This window comes from Tiliqua scincoides, chromosome 3 (assembly GCF_035046505.1).
Source record: "Tiliqua scincoides isolate rTilSci1 chromosome 3, rTilSci1.hap2, whole genome shotgun sequence".
In the NCBI taxonomy this organism is placed as follows: Eukaryota; Metazoa; Chordata; class Lepidosauria; order Squamata; family Scincidae; genus Tiliqua; species Tiliqua scincoides.
In genome coordinates, this window is record NC_089823.1 from 159,042,657 (window position 1) to 159,058,821 (window position 16,165).

The 16,165-nt window shown below is 42.0% G+C and overlaps 1 protein-coding gene across 1 annotated transcript in view; it reads left to right on the plus strand.

The window, feature by feature from the left end:
* PTEN (phosphatase and tensin homolog) overlaps positions 1-16,165 on the plus strand; it is a 76,558-nt gene that overhangs the window by 16,427 nt on the left and 43,966 nt on the right. Inside the window, exons 2-3 of the mRNA XM_066620965.1 lie at positions 9,505-9,589; positions 12,556-12,600. Coding sequence (XP_066477062.1) covers positions 9,505-9,589; positions 12,556-12,600 — 130 coding nt within the window. The remainder of the gene's footprint in view (positions 1-9,504; positions 9,590-12,555; positions 12,601-16,165) is intronic.

Genomic DNA, 16,165 nt, shown 5'->3' on the forward strand with positions numbered 1-16,165 from the left:
TGGGTGGGCTGGGAAATTTGCTACTGTGATTTAGGTGTTCTTCCGATGTGTGCTTTCCATGAACAACGAACACACGAGCAGCAACTATGTCACCACTGCGTATAGACAATGAGCATTTTTCCAGCATTCCGTTTTGTCTATAGAGGAAAACTCAATACAAGGAGAGTTTTTTTCCTTCCATGGTTGAAACTCTGGAACGTTCCAAGAGTGTTGGACATTAGTCGAAGCTCCCAGAGTTCAACATTTTTCTGTGCGGACTAATGCTGATCATAGTGGGACAAGGTTAGCAATATGTTGTAGATGGTGTTGGCAGGCACAGTCCTGCCAAATGCCTCGCTTGCTTGTTGTCCTCACAGAGCAAATGTATGAAGAGAGCTGTGGTCATAGGTGTGTTAACATTCTTGATTTCTCCATTATTTTCTGTGGATAGCTCTTTATCTTGTGGGGGGGAAGAGTAGAGGAAGGGTCTAAAACAGGGGTGTCCAAACTTTTTGGCAGAAGGGCCACATCATCTCACTATATCAGGCACTGGGGAAAAAAGAATTAATTTACATTTCAAATTTGAATAAATTTACATAAATGAATTAGAGATGGAACTTATATGAATGAATGGAGGTCTTGTGGTAACTCAAGGCCTATAAAAGGCCTTGCAGAAAGCAAGACCAGCCTTTCCTTTGCTGCTGCTTCTGCATCGTAGATGTGAAACGCAAGCAGTGGAGGCAGCCCTCATTCCACAGCTCACGCAAGAGGTCGAACAGTTGGCTGTCACACTGAGAGCAGTTGCGTCAGGCCAGCACGGGCTCCAGCAAGTCTCTGGCGGGCCAGAGGCTCATTGGAGATCGGGGGCTCCGCACAGGCCAGATTGGGAGTCCTCATGGGCCGCAAGTGGCCCTAGGGCCAGGGTTTGGGCACCCCGGTCTAAAATGTCTAAAATGTAGTAGTTAGCAGTCTAAATGTCTAAAATGTAGTAGTTAGCAGTATGTGTGAATCAGTTGGTGAAATCTGTGGTTGATGCACCTAAAAATGTTGCAAATGTCAGTTTAACAGAAAAAACAGAGGGCATGTGTCGTGGAGGGAATTGATATTACTGAAACCCCAAACAGCTTACCAAGCACTGGGTGGGGGGGAGCTTTTGGTTGGTTGGATGTATGCTGCAAGATTAAGCTTCTATGACTGCGCTATATCAGGATGTTGTGGACGAAAAGAAAAAGAACAAATTCACCATTCTTCAGCAATCCCCTCCTCAGCTGTATAGCAATAAGGTGCTATATCTAGAACCATTTTGCTGAGCAAGGAAATGCCTAAAGCATTCCCAAATGGCGGGTCCTGATTCACCAGTGGGTCACCAGCTGATTTTTTTTTTTTTGGTGGGTTGTGAACAGGTCCTGTGGCTCTTCCCCCTTACCACCTTCCCATTCCTGCTCTGTCATCCCGTTTCCCACCAGGAAGGAAGACCATATCCTGCTTACAGGAGGGTCAGGGCTACCTCAGAAGGCGTGATTCCATTCAGCCTCGGTGCCAGGACAGCAGCCATTGCCCAGTCCTGAGGCCAAGTCAAATAGCATGCCCGGTATGCCATGATGCAACTTGTAGGGCTGCTATTAAGCGTTAGGGGTCGGGGGGGTGAGAAGGAAGTGGCAGAAAACTGAGGGGTTGATTATTTTTGAAAAGACATTTTTTCCAGGAACATTTTGGGAAGAGGTTGGCACTAGAAGTGAAGTTTTGCACTGTTTCTGTCTTGTTCCTTCATCAAGTGTTGTTGGGTTGGTGAGACTGAAGGCAGGGATTATTTTTTCTCTCAGCAGAACCCTGTGTACATCTATTCAAAAGTAAACTGTTTTCATTGGGGCTTACTGTTAGGTAAGGGTGAATAGGATTGCAACCTGTATGCATTACTTTGTGCAAAACCCCAGAAATCCCATGCAATGCCTAGCTCCTGCAGAGGCAGTCAGGCAAATGTTCCCTGACACTTTCTTCTTTCTGCCCCCCCCCCATCTTTTTGGTCCTGTGATGGGGTGGAGTGAAGAAATCAAGAGAGTGAGTGATCTCTTTTCTCCCCCCCCCCATTTCTGCATCCTTTTGTGCTTTACCCAGCCTTGCAGAACAATTGGTGTAGCAAACTGGGTAGTTCCCAGAGCTGTGTTGATGTTTAATGCATCCTCACATAATTGGCAGCAGCTCACACTTTTCCTGTAAGTGAAAACAAATTGCATATTTCTGGTCATCACTAACTCAGTGACCTAACTTCCTGCTTAATGACATCATTTCCTGCTCTGTTGCTAGGTGTTAGATGGGTCTTGATATACTATAATTTTATAAAGTGGCTACAAAGTTTGGGAACCACTGACCTAAAGGAAGTAGGAAATTTAAAAATGGTTTTTTTTTCTCTTCTGAACCATTCCCCCCCCCCCCCCCCGTGATGTCTGAACAGCACTACAAAGTTCCTGGTTCATGCTGTTTGGAGCTCTGAACAGTAGCACTTTTCCTATAGCATGGGGATGTATTGCATCACTTTCCTGCGAGTATCACTTGTTTATGTACTGTTGCATAACAGGTTAAGTGATGTTTTTTAAATTAATAAAAATTATTGTACAGTTGGAGCAAACCACAGTTGCTAATTATGTTTCAAATCTGGCAACAGTGGTTTGTTTTAACTACGGCTAACAAACCAAGATATTGAACCATGATTTGAACCACATGATAATCTGTCTCCTGAGTTCAGAATAACTGGCAACTGTGATTTATTCAAAAGTAAAAGCCAAATGTTAAATCTCCTTCTTTCAGGTGTATAAGTGGCGGGGAGGGTGAGTGTGCAAGGCTAAAGCTCACTGAGGCACATTCTTGCAGCTTATAACCATGGTGTCGTACCATGTGTGAACTGAGCCAATATATCATACATTTTTACAACAAACCGAATATTTGGGATGCTCAACTAAGCAGCAAGGAATGTACTTGCCATCACATTACATCAAAAAGCATTGTTAATTAGCTCTTTTCTGTAATGATGTGAACATTTAACTCACAGTTCAGTATACCTACTTCTACTTTGGATGGTAGCTTTTGTCTTCAAGTAAATGATCTTGTGTAGTGCCTTTAATAGTGTTCTGTTTGTGTTTCTTTGCAAATTTGACTTCACAGTTGTCCCTCTATTCTAAAAAGATATAATTGTTCAAATTGCATGTAGACCCAGTCACTAGAGATCTTGGATTATGCTCTTAGTGCAACATGCACATTGCACTTGAATAGTGTTGCTTAGGAAGTGCATACATTACAAAATGGATAATTTTACATTTCTTTGTTTTTTTTCCCCTTGGTAATTTCAATCACTGATTCTGAAATTGCTTTTATTAAATGGTTGATGCTCCTAGCACATAAGAATTTTCACTAACCTGCTTGCCCATGCATAACCTATTTTAATTATTTGTGACAAAACAAAGGCATAATGGAAAGCCCACTCACTTTTAGAAAAGTTTGCCCATCTAGAGAGAGATGCTTATTCTTCACAGGTCAGATCAGTGGAAACTTGAAAGCCTGATTTGTGCTGTTGCTGCAGATAGGAAGAGGTAGATAGATCAAATGCTACTACCCGGAAGTCAGCATAGCTGTCTGTCAACAGATTTGATTCTCTTTTACTGTTGATAGCTAGATATACAAATTCCATGTACTGTACAAGATCTGAAGTGAAAAGTGCCATCTGTTATACAGATTTGATTTTTTTAAAAATACCAGAAAGTGCTTATGGATTAAAGCAATCTGGACCTGTCAGGTTTCTCTAACTGTTCACTTACTGGCATATTTAGTGACTTCTCCACGTGTGTGTGTGTGTGTGTGTGTGTGTGTGTGTGTGTGTGTGTGTGTGTGTGTGTGTGTGTTTTCCTTTTGAAAGAGTGGTTTTGGCAAATGATATGCCTCAATGGCAACCTCTCTGTAAATGGAGTGCATGAAGTAGTGCCTTAAAGCATTCTTTTTTAATTGTTGAAAATAGCATTTACTTTTTAGATCTTTACATGAGCAACATGTTGACTTCTTTTAAAAGTGCCATTTACAATCTAGTTCAGGCCTAGCACCAGCATCTAGTGTCAATCTGCAGGAGAAAGCCTTTTCATTTTAATGCAACTGTATTAAATAGGACAAATATGTTGGCTTGGAAATATTTTTGCAAGAGTGATTTCTGGTTTTTAATGCCAATTTTGTGCCTGGACAGAAGTTCTTTGAGCTTGAGCACCTAATAGTATAATCTGATGATTATACAGTAATACACTCTGATGCTGTCACCTTGGAATCCAGAGATCCAGAGTTCCAAAGTCTATATTTTTATTGTAGACTTAATAAAGTCTACAATAGACTGGGTATCTGTATGTCAGCCTGCCACCTCCTGTTGTTGGTTGTGCTTATTGGAACACATTTAACATGTGCACACAGTGAAGATTTGTGCAAGGACCTGGTGTAGTGGACAGTGGCACAGCTCAGTGTTTTGGCATATAAGAAAGAGGGCAGCAAGGATGAAAGTACAACAACGAACTTATTGTATTACATAATCATATAATACAATTCAACCTCAGCATCCTTGGAGGTTTGGTTTCTGGAACACCTGTGGGTGCTGAAATCAGCAGATAACTGATTCAGAAAAACTGGAAGTGTGTCTTAGCTGCCTCGGGCAAGGCATCCGAGACATGAAGAAGGGCATAGGGAAATAAGGAGAGTACTGGTGTGGGGGGGAGATGGGTCTGAGGCTAGAAGACTGGGGGTTTGTGGTAGCAAGGAGAGAGAAAGAGAAGATGAGAACTCGGGGTGGGAGGGAGAGGGAAAGAAACTACCCTAAGGCTTGGTTGTGGTGAAATCCCATAGCTGAGTTGTGGTTCTCTGTAGCCTCAATCAGCTTGCTACAAGCAAAGATTGAGTTCCTTGATGGGTCACAAAATCACTCATTAGCAGTGGCACAGCCAGTCTCTCTCACCAAATGATCACTCCCAAACAATACCACATATGCTTGAAGAGACCTGGACAGGTGGGCTTGACTGTTACAACTGTTCAAGGGAGTCTGCCTAAAAAGGAGGTCCAGAGCTGTTGGTGTATCACCCCCTCCCCTGGAGAGTTAAACTAAGACTGCAGTTCTAAACACACGTTCCTGGGAGTAAACACCATGGATGTCTGATTAGGCATGCATAGGAGTGCACTGTAAGAGTCCTTGACTCACAAGCATATGCATACAGCCCTCATAGCAAGAGGGAAAAAACAGACATACTAAGGCTGCAATCCACACTTACCTGAAAGTAAGCCTATTGTCTGTAATGGGACTTCTGAGTAGACACACATAGAATTGCACCCACAACATGTCATCAATTTGACTGCACAAGAGATAGGAAAATAGAGGGGGCTTTATGGGTTGTTGGCTAGGCTTTGCCAAGGTTTCCAATTGGTTGCTACTGAGTCAGATGCAAAGTGTTGCAAGAATCGTGAGACTAGGTTGCAAAGACTTGTTTCTAAAGCAGTGCAAAAGATTGAAAGGGTTTGTAACCCTCATCTAATATCAAGGAATGAAACTGGAAAAGGGAATTGAGGCTGCTTTCCTATGAAAGGGAGAAAGTGTGGTGTTGAGGCAGCTTATAAAAGCAGGAGCCCAGCTGGCATAAAGACTTTGTACTCAAGGGGTGCCTATTTTACAGGTGCTGGATCAAGAATTCTCGGTTACGCTAAGGGAAAGAGGGGAAGAAGGGGGGACAGACTGGAAAGGAAAGAGAACGATTAGTAACCAGTCCTGGCTGCAGTGGTTCTTTGGTAGTGGAGGAAATGGGGGTGCTTTGCACAGCACTAGTAGATCATGATTACAGACTTAAAATAGACCAAAGAAAAGGAGGGGGTCCTATGACTTAACCTTTTATCTTTAAATTTCTGTATGAAAGTATGGAATCCTTTGTGATGTGATCTCATCAAGAAACCATCTTTGTGACCCAGTGGCCCTTGATTGCTTATCTCCGGCTCTCAATGGATGCTTGTATTGTTCTACCAAGGGTACATCAGTTGGGTCTGGAGGCTAGTGGATAAATTAATATGCACTTCTTGACTGAATTTAGCTGTGAGGCTGGTGGACCCTTATTTTGTGTTGCTGAGTACCTTGTTTATGACAAGTCAGGATGCTCCCATATGTGACTTCTGTTCAGATTTAATTGTGCTATACAAGCAATACGTTGGCCTCTCATGGAATTTTCCAAGGAATTTAAACCAGGCAAGGCTTCTCCCAAGCCTTCCTGCTAGAGTTGAGGGTTTTACATGTATAACAAAAGGAAGGACAACAGTGTCATGACACCTCATGTTTTGGTTAAAAGCACAGCAGGTGAAGGAGGTTATGGTGTATTCTGCCTTGCTTGCTTTCCTTCTTTCTCTTCAGAGGCAGTTGGTGTTTAAATCATTCTGACAAGACTAATATGAATTGTTGATTCTCAATCAGGTTTACCATTTATATCCCTTATGTTTCTTACTGAAATAGAAGTGCATGCTAATTGATTAGTAGCATCATTGAAGTATGCTGAATTACAAATAGTATAAAAATCTTATTTGGGAGGATAAACTAAAACTTTTTGTTATGCACCTTACACAGTTTTTGCACTGCAGTGTTCTGCCCTTTGAAAATGGGTCAGGTGTAGGGGAAATATTATGAAATTAATGCCTATTTACATCTCTGTATATTTTCAAGGGTACTGAAAAGGCTATTGTGTAATAACTTCCAAAAGTGATAACTTATACTTATTGGGCAAATCTATATTTTTGCACAAGATGGAAAGTTGAGTATTTGTCCGATTTATCAGGATTTGTTTGGAAATATTCAGCAAAATGTAGAGCTTGGGTGCTTAGAAGGCATAAAATAGAAGCATAAGATTATGCTTGTGAGCTGAATGGATAATTCTGAGATACAGAATGGTATCTCTTGGAATTGGTGGCTGGATCAATTCTGATGATTTTCTAATCTCTTGTTCATAAATATAGGTTGCAGTTGTGTATAATCCACTTCCTTGACCCTGCAGAAGCTTTCATGCATCTAAAAAGAAAAACCTAAAAGCCAGTATGTTTACAGTCAGGACTTGCTTCTAGGTCTTGGTCTTGAAAATGCATAAGGTCATGCCACATTGTAATACATTAATAGGATATTCTGTACACATTCCAGGTGTGCATACTACCACCTGATCCCTGGTCACTGGATCACTGGTCACTGGACCCTAGACAAAGGACTAGATAGCCCAGATGTGAAGGCTGTATTGTGCATATGATCTGGCTAGAGCAAATCTGCAACTTGGGATGCAGGCCTGGGTGAGTGGGTGGATACTGAAGGGGATGTTTTCCCCTCTTATCTGGGACTTATGATGCTGCATCCTGGCAACTTGGGAAAAGAAGAGTCGGTTGGCCAGACTGGCTATAGTTAGACAGTGCGTGAGTTAGAGAATCTGTGGTGGGTAGGAGAATATTGAAGTGCTACTATGTGAATATGAACTTCCTTTGTTTCTATTCACAAGGGATAGATTGAGTTCTATCTACCCCTTATGAATAGGGGCCAGTGTGGAGGTTCATATCCTCATGCTATAGTAATTGCACTGTAGTAGCGTCTCTCAGACTGTGGGTTGCGACTGGATTTTTGGTGGGTCATGAAACTGGCAAGCTGATAGCTGACAAGGAAAGTGTACTGAACCCTATGGAAAGTGAAACAATCACACTCTCACACTCTCTTGCTTCTATTTCAGTAAGTAGAGTGATTATTTGCATTTGCTGTGGTCTACAGGTGTTAAACCTGTGCCCAAGCCCTTTTCAGATTAATGAAAAGGTAGATGTGTAAAGTTGTAGAACTTCATTTCCTTGTGTGATGCAGTGGAATTGATAAATGGGCAAGTGAGGCAAACTTTACAACCCTGGATTTTTCTTCTCTTTGAACCTTTGGTAGTCTCTTCAGACGAATGTTACTTATTTTCTGACAAATTCATGTTTGTTTTGATTCTGTAGTGATGTTTCAAGTGTGTGTTACCGGAAATGTTGAAAGTTTGTAAATGTACAAAGCATGACCATGACTAAGTGCCCTGATACAGCAAGGCCTGGATTATTATGACATTCTACTCTGAAATTAAATATAAATGCATGTCTTAAGTGCAACTCCATCCATGCTGGATTGTGAGTATGCACATTCTATCTGTTTTTACAGTGTGGATGAGAACATGTATCCCCATTCACTTCTAGACCACTGTTGCACACTGTTGTGAACTATTTCTGAATTTCAATTCTGGTAGCAGACACGTGTTTTTTTTTAGTGCAAATTAATACAATCTTGACTGTTTTCAAAAAGTAAACTTCTTGCTCACTGCTTGTTATAGGTCAGGGCAGCCCAACTTTTAACAGCTGGGGGCAGCACGATCCTGGTGTCACACTTGAGTGCTCAGGAGCAAAATTAATTGGGGGTGACATGATGATGTCACTGCCAATTACTTCCAACTTCTGAGCTGTTGAAGCAGGTGGAGAAGGCAGTGGGTATGGTGGTTCTTTTCGATCTCCCTGCTGTGCTGTTCTGACTTCTCCTTTTCCAAGAAGAAACTGAAACAGTTCAGCAGGGAGATCAAAAAGCTGCTGAAGCAGGAGGAGGAGGTGGGTGGTGGCTTTAGCTGGTGGTGGTTTTTCGGGGGCCACCAAAAAGTGCCTTTCAGGCTGCATGCAGGCCATGGGCGTCTTGGCTATCCTTCAAGTGAGAAATGAAGGAGCTTTTTTGTCAGCCAGTGTGGGAGGCAACTGGGGGCCAGAAGTGATACCAGAACATGAAAGATCCATCTGAAATGTTGTGCGGTTCTTGAAAGACAGAACCTTCCTATGATTGTAAAAATCCCCTCGGGGATTAAGAGAGAGCCTGCCTATGTGAACCGCCTTGAATAAAGGCAGAGGAGTAATCTGATGACCAGAAAGGCGGTATATAAATACCAGTATTATTGTTGTTGTTGTTATTATTATTGTTATTATTGTGTTGGAGCACGTCATATAGATAGTCATCTTAACTATTTGTAGTCTCTTTGGATTTTGTTATCTTTCTAGTTTGAACAATTTAATTGATAGTTGATGAGCATAGTAGTGAAGAGACCGAACTGTGAATCAGTGTTTCCTTGGTTCATATTTCACCTCTGCCATGAACTGTGAGTAGGTGGCCTTAGACAAGTCATTCCCTCTGAGCCTCAGCTCACCAGTTGTAATATGTGGATAATAATACATACCATACATGGTTGTTATCAGGAGAACAGCAAAGTGATACATATGAAACACTTTACACACCCAGAAAACTCTATATGAATTTGTAGGTGTAGGTAATGTTTAGGAAATCTGCTTGTTCCAGATTTTCACTTAAATAAAATACTGGTACTCTTCTGTAAAAGTGACTGGGCAATTGCTTTATTAAATCCAGTTTTATAGTTAAGTACTTGAAATCTAACAGTATATACCACTTTATAATGGTCTTAACATTTCCCTAACTTGAATATTCAGATATTTATCCAAACATTATTGCAATGGGTTTTCCTGCAGAGCGTCTTGAAGGGGTGTACAGAAACAACATTGATGACGTTGTAAGGTAAGAATTTGTGTGTGAGTGTGTGCATTTTATTGACTGATTTAAGTTTTTTGTAGTTTTGTCAATATGTTCAGCCTTGATTTGAAGTGTTGGTTGCAACTGGTATATAAGAAAGAATGGAGTCAGAGCAGTGTTCTCATTCTGCAAAAACACTCTACAGTAGTATTTGTACCCCACTGTACCACTTCACATGGTCCACCTATTGGAAGTACCACCAGAAGTAACTGGCGATGATGTCATTGCCAGTTGCTTTTGGATTGGCAGGCCAGATGCAACACAAGAAGTATCTGTAAGAGGCTCAGTGGTTTTGTAAACATGTGAAAAGCATGCACTGGAGCTCTACCCAGCAAGCTGAGCCTCGAACTTCTTTTGTGTTGCATTGCTAGTCATGCTGCCAGGCCCTGATGGTGTGGTATTCCTGCGAATACCACTGGACACCACCTCAGTGGCATTCGTAGGGGGGGGTCCATGGGTGCAAGTGACCCCAGGTAGCATGACTGGGGGGGCGCCGCTGTCACCCCAGCCATTCTGCCCAGATGACATCATCAGTTGTTACTTCTGGTTGCATTTCCAGTAGATGAACCATGTGAAGTGTTATGGGGACAAAGACAAATGTTGAGAAACGCTTGTCTAGAGAAAACCAGGCTATAAATGCTGATAGTGAACTGATTGCTGGTCACGTGCCTTCAATCACCACCTATGTAGTACCATTCACACCTGTCAACTCACAAATCGCTTCTGTGTTCTTTGGAGATTTAAAGGGATCTGATCCTCTTTTGTGCCTAAACTCTTCCTTATTGTTAAAACCTTGAATTCTAACTGTCATGAGAGCAGGGAGTCAAGTGTTACTGATACTTGTGGTCTCTTCCATTCATATTCTTCTTGTGCTTATGGATTTCAATGGTTTCCCTGTATAATCAGGTATGATATTGTTTAGTTTTGGATAATACATGTGTTTGATCAGACGTCATCTGGTGACTTGATCTTACAATGTGCTTATAAGAACTGGCTACCAGATGAAGTTTCATCAAACGAAGGTACTGTCTACGTCTACAGCAATTGTATTGTACAATACAAACCAGGTATTGTAGTAACCAAGAAACTTATTGCTGTTTGAGTGTGTGGACTTTAAAAAACAACCTTTTAAACATTTCTATCCCACCTTAAAGTAATTAAAGATGACTTACAATAAAAGTAAAGATATCAAATAAAATGAAAAAGTGAATTAAAGGCAGCATAAACAAAACCAAAATTCACAACTGAAAGGCCAAAGTGATATCTCTACTGCTCCTGCAGACCTCACCCCATCCAAAAGCTGAATAAAAAGCCAGCTTTTTAAAGGAGAATTTTTGAAGGAGCATAAGGACCAGCTGGACCTGCATGGGGAGAGCACTTCAAGTCCTGCTCTTAGTGGATGTGTGAGGGCAAGGAGTGATTTCACAACTGTAATGTAAAAAAAAGCACATATGGGAAGGGGTGGTCCTTAAATGTTTGCTAGAAACATCAGATTAGTAGCCCTGCATGCTAATGTAACTGTTCAATAAGCACTTCAAATCTTGTTTCTGTGGTTGAAAACCTCTTATTACCTATCATAGCTTTCAGTAGATTTCTGCCTGATACTGTATCACTGTGCCACAATTGCACAAAATGCTCCTGGCCAATAAGGCAAACGGTTAAAGTACTGTTCTCCTCCACATAGACATTTTTTGTATCAGTGTGACTTACTTAACCTACATTACATTATCTATGCGCGAAAACATGTTTATTGTACGATTTGCAAAATAACCCTGTTCAAAATTTTCTACACACTTTCAAAAAGAGAGCTTGTGAGTTAAGTTTCTGAACCATATAGGTACAAAGTTGACTTTTGAGGACAGTTTCAGTCTGTAATATTGATTCTCTGCTATTGTTTTCCAAGACATTTGTTAAAGTGCCAATACCAGTTCAAACAGTTAAGATTTGGATCTGTCCTGACTGAATCTTGAATTTGTTTCCTCATTGTGACCTTGTTGCCTGTTTTTTGAGATCAGAGGAAGGAAATAAAATTGTGGATACTGTTCAGACCTGACAGTGCATAAAGAACAATGATCAATACAGTTAAGTAGTGTGTGATCTTGTGATTATCTAGTAAAGTTGAACTAGGGCTGCTCAAATTTCAGTTGGAAGTTTTACTTGAAAATAATTCCTTGGGTTCTAAGTGGAACTTCTGAGTGAACATTAACAGCTTTAGACTATTGGTATATTGCAGTGGTTCCAAATCTTACCTGGACTGCAGTGCTGTTGCTCTTACTGGTGCTGGTCCAGAACCTGGAAGTAAGTGCTGTTGATGCAAGGTGTGTTGATATCATTGGCTGTTCTGGATTCCTGACCAGGAAATTACCCTAAAATGAAAAGTAAGGTAGATTTGAAGGGCAATAAAGCCCTGAAATTACTGTGTGCACTGCACAGCCTGTTGCATCATGGTTGTGATGCCAGCCAGCTTGGCCAACCTGCAGTGAGTGCTGCAACATACAGTTTGGGAACCACTAGTAAATTGTTGGTGCTCTTGGTGTAAAGTTGTACTGCCTTAGTTTTGTCACTTTGAACCTGTTTTTTGAGATTTCTGTCAAATCTAAAATCAAAATGTCATTGTTAAAAAGTTACAAATGATGATGGTGTTTTAAAAAAATACCATATTGGTATATTTCCTTCCAGGTGTGTTGCAGCTTAAGGTTTACAATTCTTTAAGAACAAGAATGCTTCTATAGCAATAAAATATATGCAATTATAATTCCATGTTTTAACCCAAATTCACAATTCTGGGACAAGTTTGTGTGAGTAAAGAATAGAATAAATACTAAATATGTATGGAATACACTTTCATTTTAATCATACATATCAAAGTTTAAGTGATGTATAAGGTTGAGCAGCAATTTTAATATAGTTGTATGAAACATATTTGTGTGACTTTGACATTTTTCTTTCAGGTTTTTGGATTCAAAGCATAAAAATCATTACAAGATATACAATCTGTAAGTATGCTTCTTTTTTTTACCTTATGTCCTGTATTGATCTTAATTTTCCTGTGAGTTTCTTTTTATATTTAGGGAGACTTCAAACATGAACATTCAGAATCATGAATGTAAGCATTTGGTAAGGATGTTGTTGAAGTGAAGGGGAGTACGCTTGTAGAGATTAATATTATTTGGTCTGACTATGTTGCTAAAAAGTCCTTTTTTACAGACTGTAACTTCGTGCTAATATTGAATTATTTAGACCAGAATTATTTAGCCCTCTCTATGAAATGAGGTGTCAAACTTCTATGAAACGAGGTGTCATTCATGGTGTCTACTGAAGGCTGGAAGTGGCATCACATTTCTGCCCAATGTTGCACGTACACAACAGGGATCAAATATGTATACCTGTGAGCTAGGCATAAATGGGTTAAGCCAGTGGTTCTTGAACTTTTCTCCCCTGATCCTTGTAGCCATTGGCCACAGCTCCCCATTACAACACCTCACCTCAGTTTCCCCCAAAATGGGGATGAAGGTGTTATAATTATACACTAGAAACAAGGCTGCCAGCATTCTGAGGCTGCAATCCTAACCACACTTACCTGAGAGTAAGCCCCATTGAACAAAATAGGACTGACTTCTGAGGAGACCTGGTTAGGATTGTGCCCTGAGTTTGTTAGCAGCATACCTGGAGGATTTTGGAAAGGGAGGGGGGAAGTGATGAATCTGCTAGGGGAGGGAAAGACTTTGTTTTGTGTGCATCTGCTAATTGCAAACTGATGCAAACTGAGACCCAGAGACTGTTTGGCTGGAATCCTAACCCCACTTTCCTGGGAGTAAGTCCCATTGAACACAGTAGGACTTACTTCTGAGTAGACCTAGCTAGGATTGTGCCTTTTGTCTTACAATAGCAGCCAACAGAGTACACTGCCCCTCAAAAGGAGGCAGGAGGAAAAGAGGCAATGACTAAAAAGGAATGAGGATTTTTATTTTTAATCAATTTTTGGAGACAAAGCCATGAAGAGTGACTTTTTTTTCTTTTTTGTAAGGGGGAGGAAAAAGAGAGGTGAGGATTCTTGGTTACGCTGACACAGACCCCAAGCCTATGGAGGTCTACTCAGAAGTAAGCCCCATTTGAGTCAATAGGGCTTACTCCCAGGAAAGTGTGGAAAGGATTGCAGCTACATACAACAAGATTACAACTCACCCCAAAGTAGACGGGGGCTGCTCACACACGTACACCCAGCATACAGATGCCACCCCTGTTCCCCCAGGCAAGATGGAGGGATGCAGGCCGGGGTATTTGGCTCCCCCCCCCACTAGGAGCAGAGGAAAGCGCTGCACTGCCTGTACTTACTCTTCCCTCCCAGTTTGAAACCTGCCAGGAGCGCCCCTGTGCTGATGAGATGCAGCACCTCCGCAGTTTTCTCTTGTCCAGCCTTGACCAATCCCAGGATGTCCAGGGCAGGGGGCACACTGGGAAATGTAGTCCTTGGGGTGAGGTTGTGCATGGACAGAGCTCCATGATGAGATGGGCACCTCTGCCTGCCCAGTCAGCCTTCTCTCCCACCTCCCCCCCACCATGTTTCACACTGCCTCACCCACCTCACCTCACACGGCCCCACCCACCTCATTCTCAGCCTTGGTAAAGCAGCAAGTCAGGAAGCGGCCAGTGCAGCTGAGCAGAGCTCAGCAGCAGAGCAGCTGCTGGCCACCTCTCTCCCCGAGATGCCTGGCAACACCCCTGGAGGCTAGCCACACCTCACTAGGTAGGCAGGACACACAGATTGAATACCTCAGGGTTCAGCAGAAAGTGAAGCAGATGATGGCCAGAAATAAGCACTTTTTCTCACCTAGAAACTCATGAGTTGCAAATGACAGAAGAGAAAATATGCAAATATCTCCATAAATATGCAAATTTTCTCTCCCCCCCCCATATTGTACATAATACCACTGGTTGCATTTTGTTGTTTAGCTATTGAAAGTATCTTGAGAGTACAATCATATGCATGTCTACTTAGAAGTAAGTACCATTGTATTCAGTGGGGCTTACTCCCAGGACTGTCTTAGTCTTTTCTGAAAAAAGTGGGAATATCAATTTTTTAAAAAATGATCTTCGAATAGATGCAAAATTGCATGCATTGTTTCATTTCAGTTTTTATAGTAAGCATTTTTGTAGAAAATGTTTGTGTTAAAGAGTCTGGCAGCCCATCCTAACAGGACTGCCTGTGCTGTGATACAGCAGCACCAAAACAGCCGCCACTGTATCTGTTGGGGGCAGAGAGGTAGCTGGAAGTCACCTTGAGGGAGGGCTGCCCCTGTGGGTCTACTTGGAACTGCACCACCTCAAGTAGCCAATGTAGGATTTTCAGGTCCTGGATGGGGGAATAGCATCCAGCAGCAGCCTCTGCCACAGTCCCTGCCCTCTTCTGGGCCTGTATTGCCTGCCCATCCCGATCAGTTTCACCCCTCCCTACCTTTTCTCTGCCCATGACCACCCCTTTGCTTTTTGGCGGCAAATTCACCACCAATAGCTCCTGGGTCTTCTCTGACTGATGCAGAGGCCCTGTGCGAGTGTCTCCCTCCCTCTGGCTATCGCAAAGTACTTTACTGCACTTTCACAATGGCTGTCTCACTGGCAGCTCGCATAAAACTGGTGCTGCAGGAGTGTAGTGTTGGGTTGTGAATTGGGACTTCTAGTTTGAATTTTTCATGTGCCATGAATTCATTTCATTTGTCCTTTGCACCACAGCTGCAGTATGGAGATAATCATGGTTGCTTTCGAGGGTTATTGTAAGGATAACTAGAGAATTCACATAAGCTGATTTCAACTCTCAAAAGTGCTATACAAATGCTAAATATAGTCACTTTTTTAATGCAAATTTTGTAGCAAAGATTTTGAGCTTATAGTAAACTATGAAGAAAAATAGCAATTAGATTGAATAATGTTATAGTCACCATTTGCGTATGCAATTTTGAAAATTATAGCAGGATCCCCACCTAACTGGGCAAGAGGCACTCTTTTTTAAGTGGTGCTTACCTTATTTAGTAGGGGGAGAGCAGCTGTCTCTTTTCACTCTAGCACAGTGTTTTTTCTAGTAGCTGTTTGCTAGTCTTCTTCATCTTTTTAGATTGTGAACCCTTTTGGGACAGGGGCCCCATATCCAAGGATCCTGTATCTGTCTCCAGATGGGCTTCCGAGCTCAGCAGAGGCTGAGGACGTCTGTTCCCTGCCTCTGCCAAGCTCAAACCGAGCTCTGATATAGAAATAATGCAATTGGAGGGCTTCTCCAGGCCTCCCAATGCCTTGTAAGGCATTTAAAAAGTTGCTTCCAGTTTCTCTGTGAAACCAGAAGTTTCATTATTTCTATAGCAGAGCTCAGAACAGACATCCTTGGCCTCTGACGTCTGCTGAGCTCAGAAACCCCTCCAGTGGGAGGAGCGGTCCCCCAGGACTGTGGGGACTGGTGTTTGCCCATACCTGCGGTTTCAGCTATCTCCAGGGGGTTCTAGAACTAGGACCCAGTTTTTTAGATTGACAGTCTGTTGGGGCCCATCAGAAGTGATGTCATGACCAGAAGTA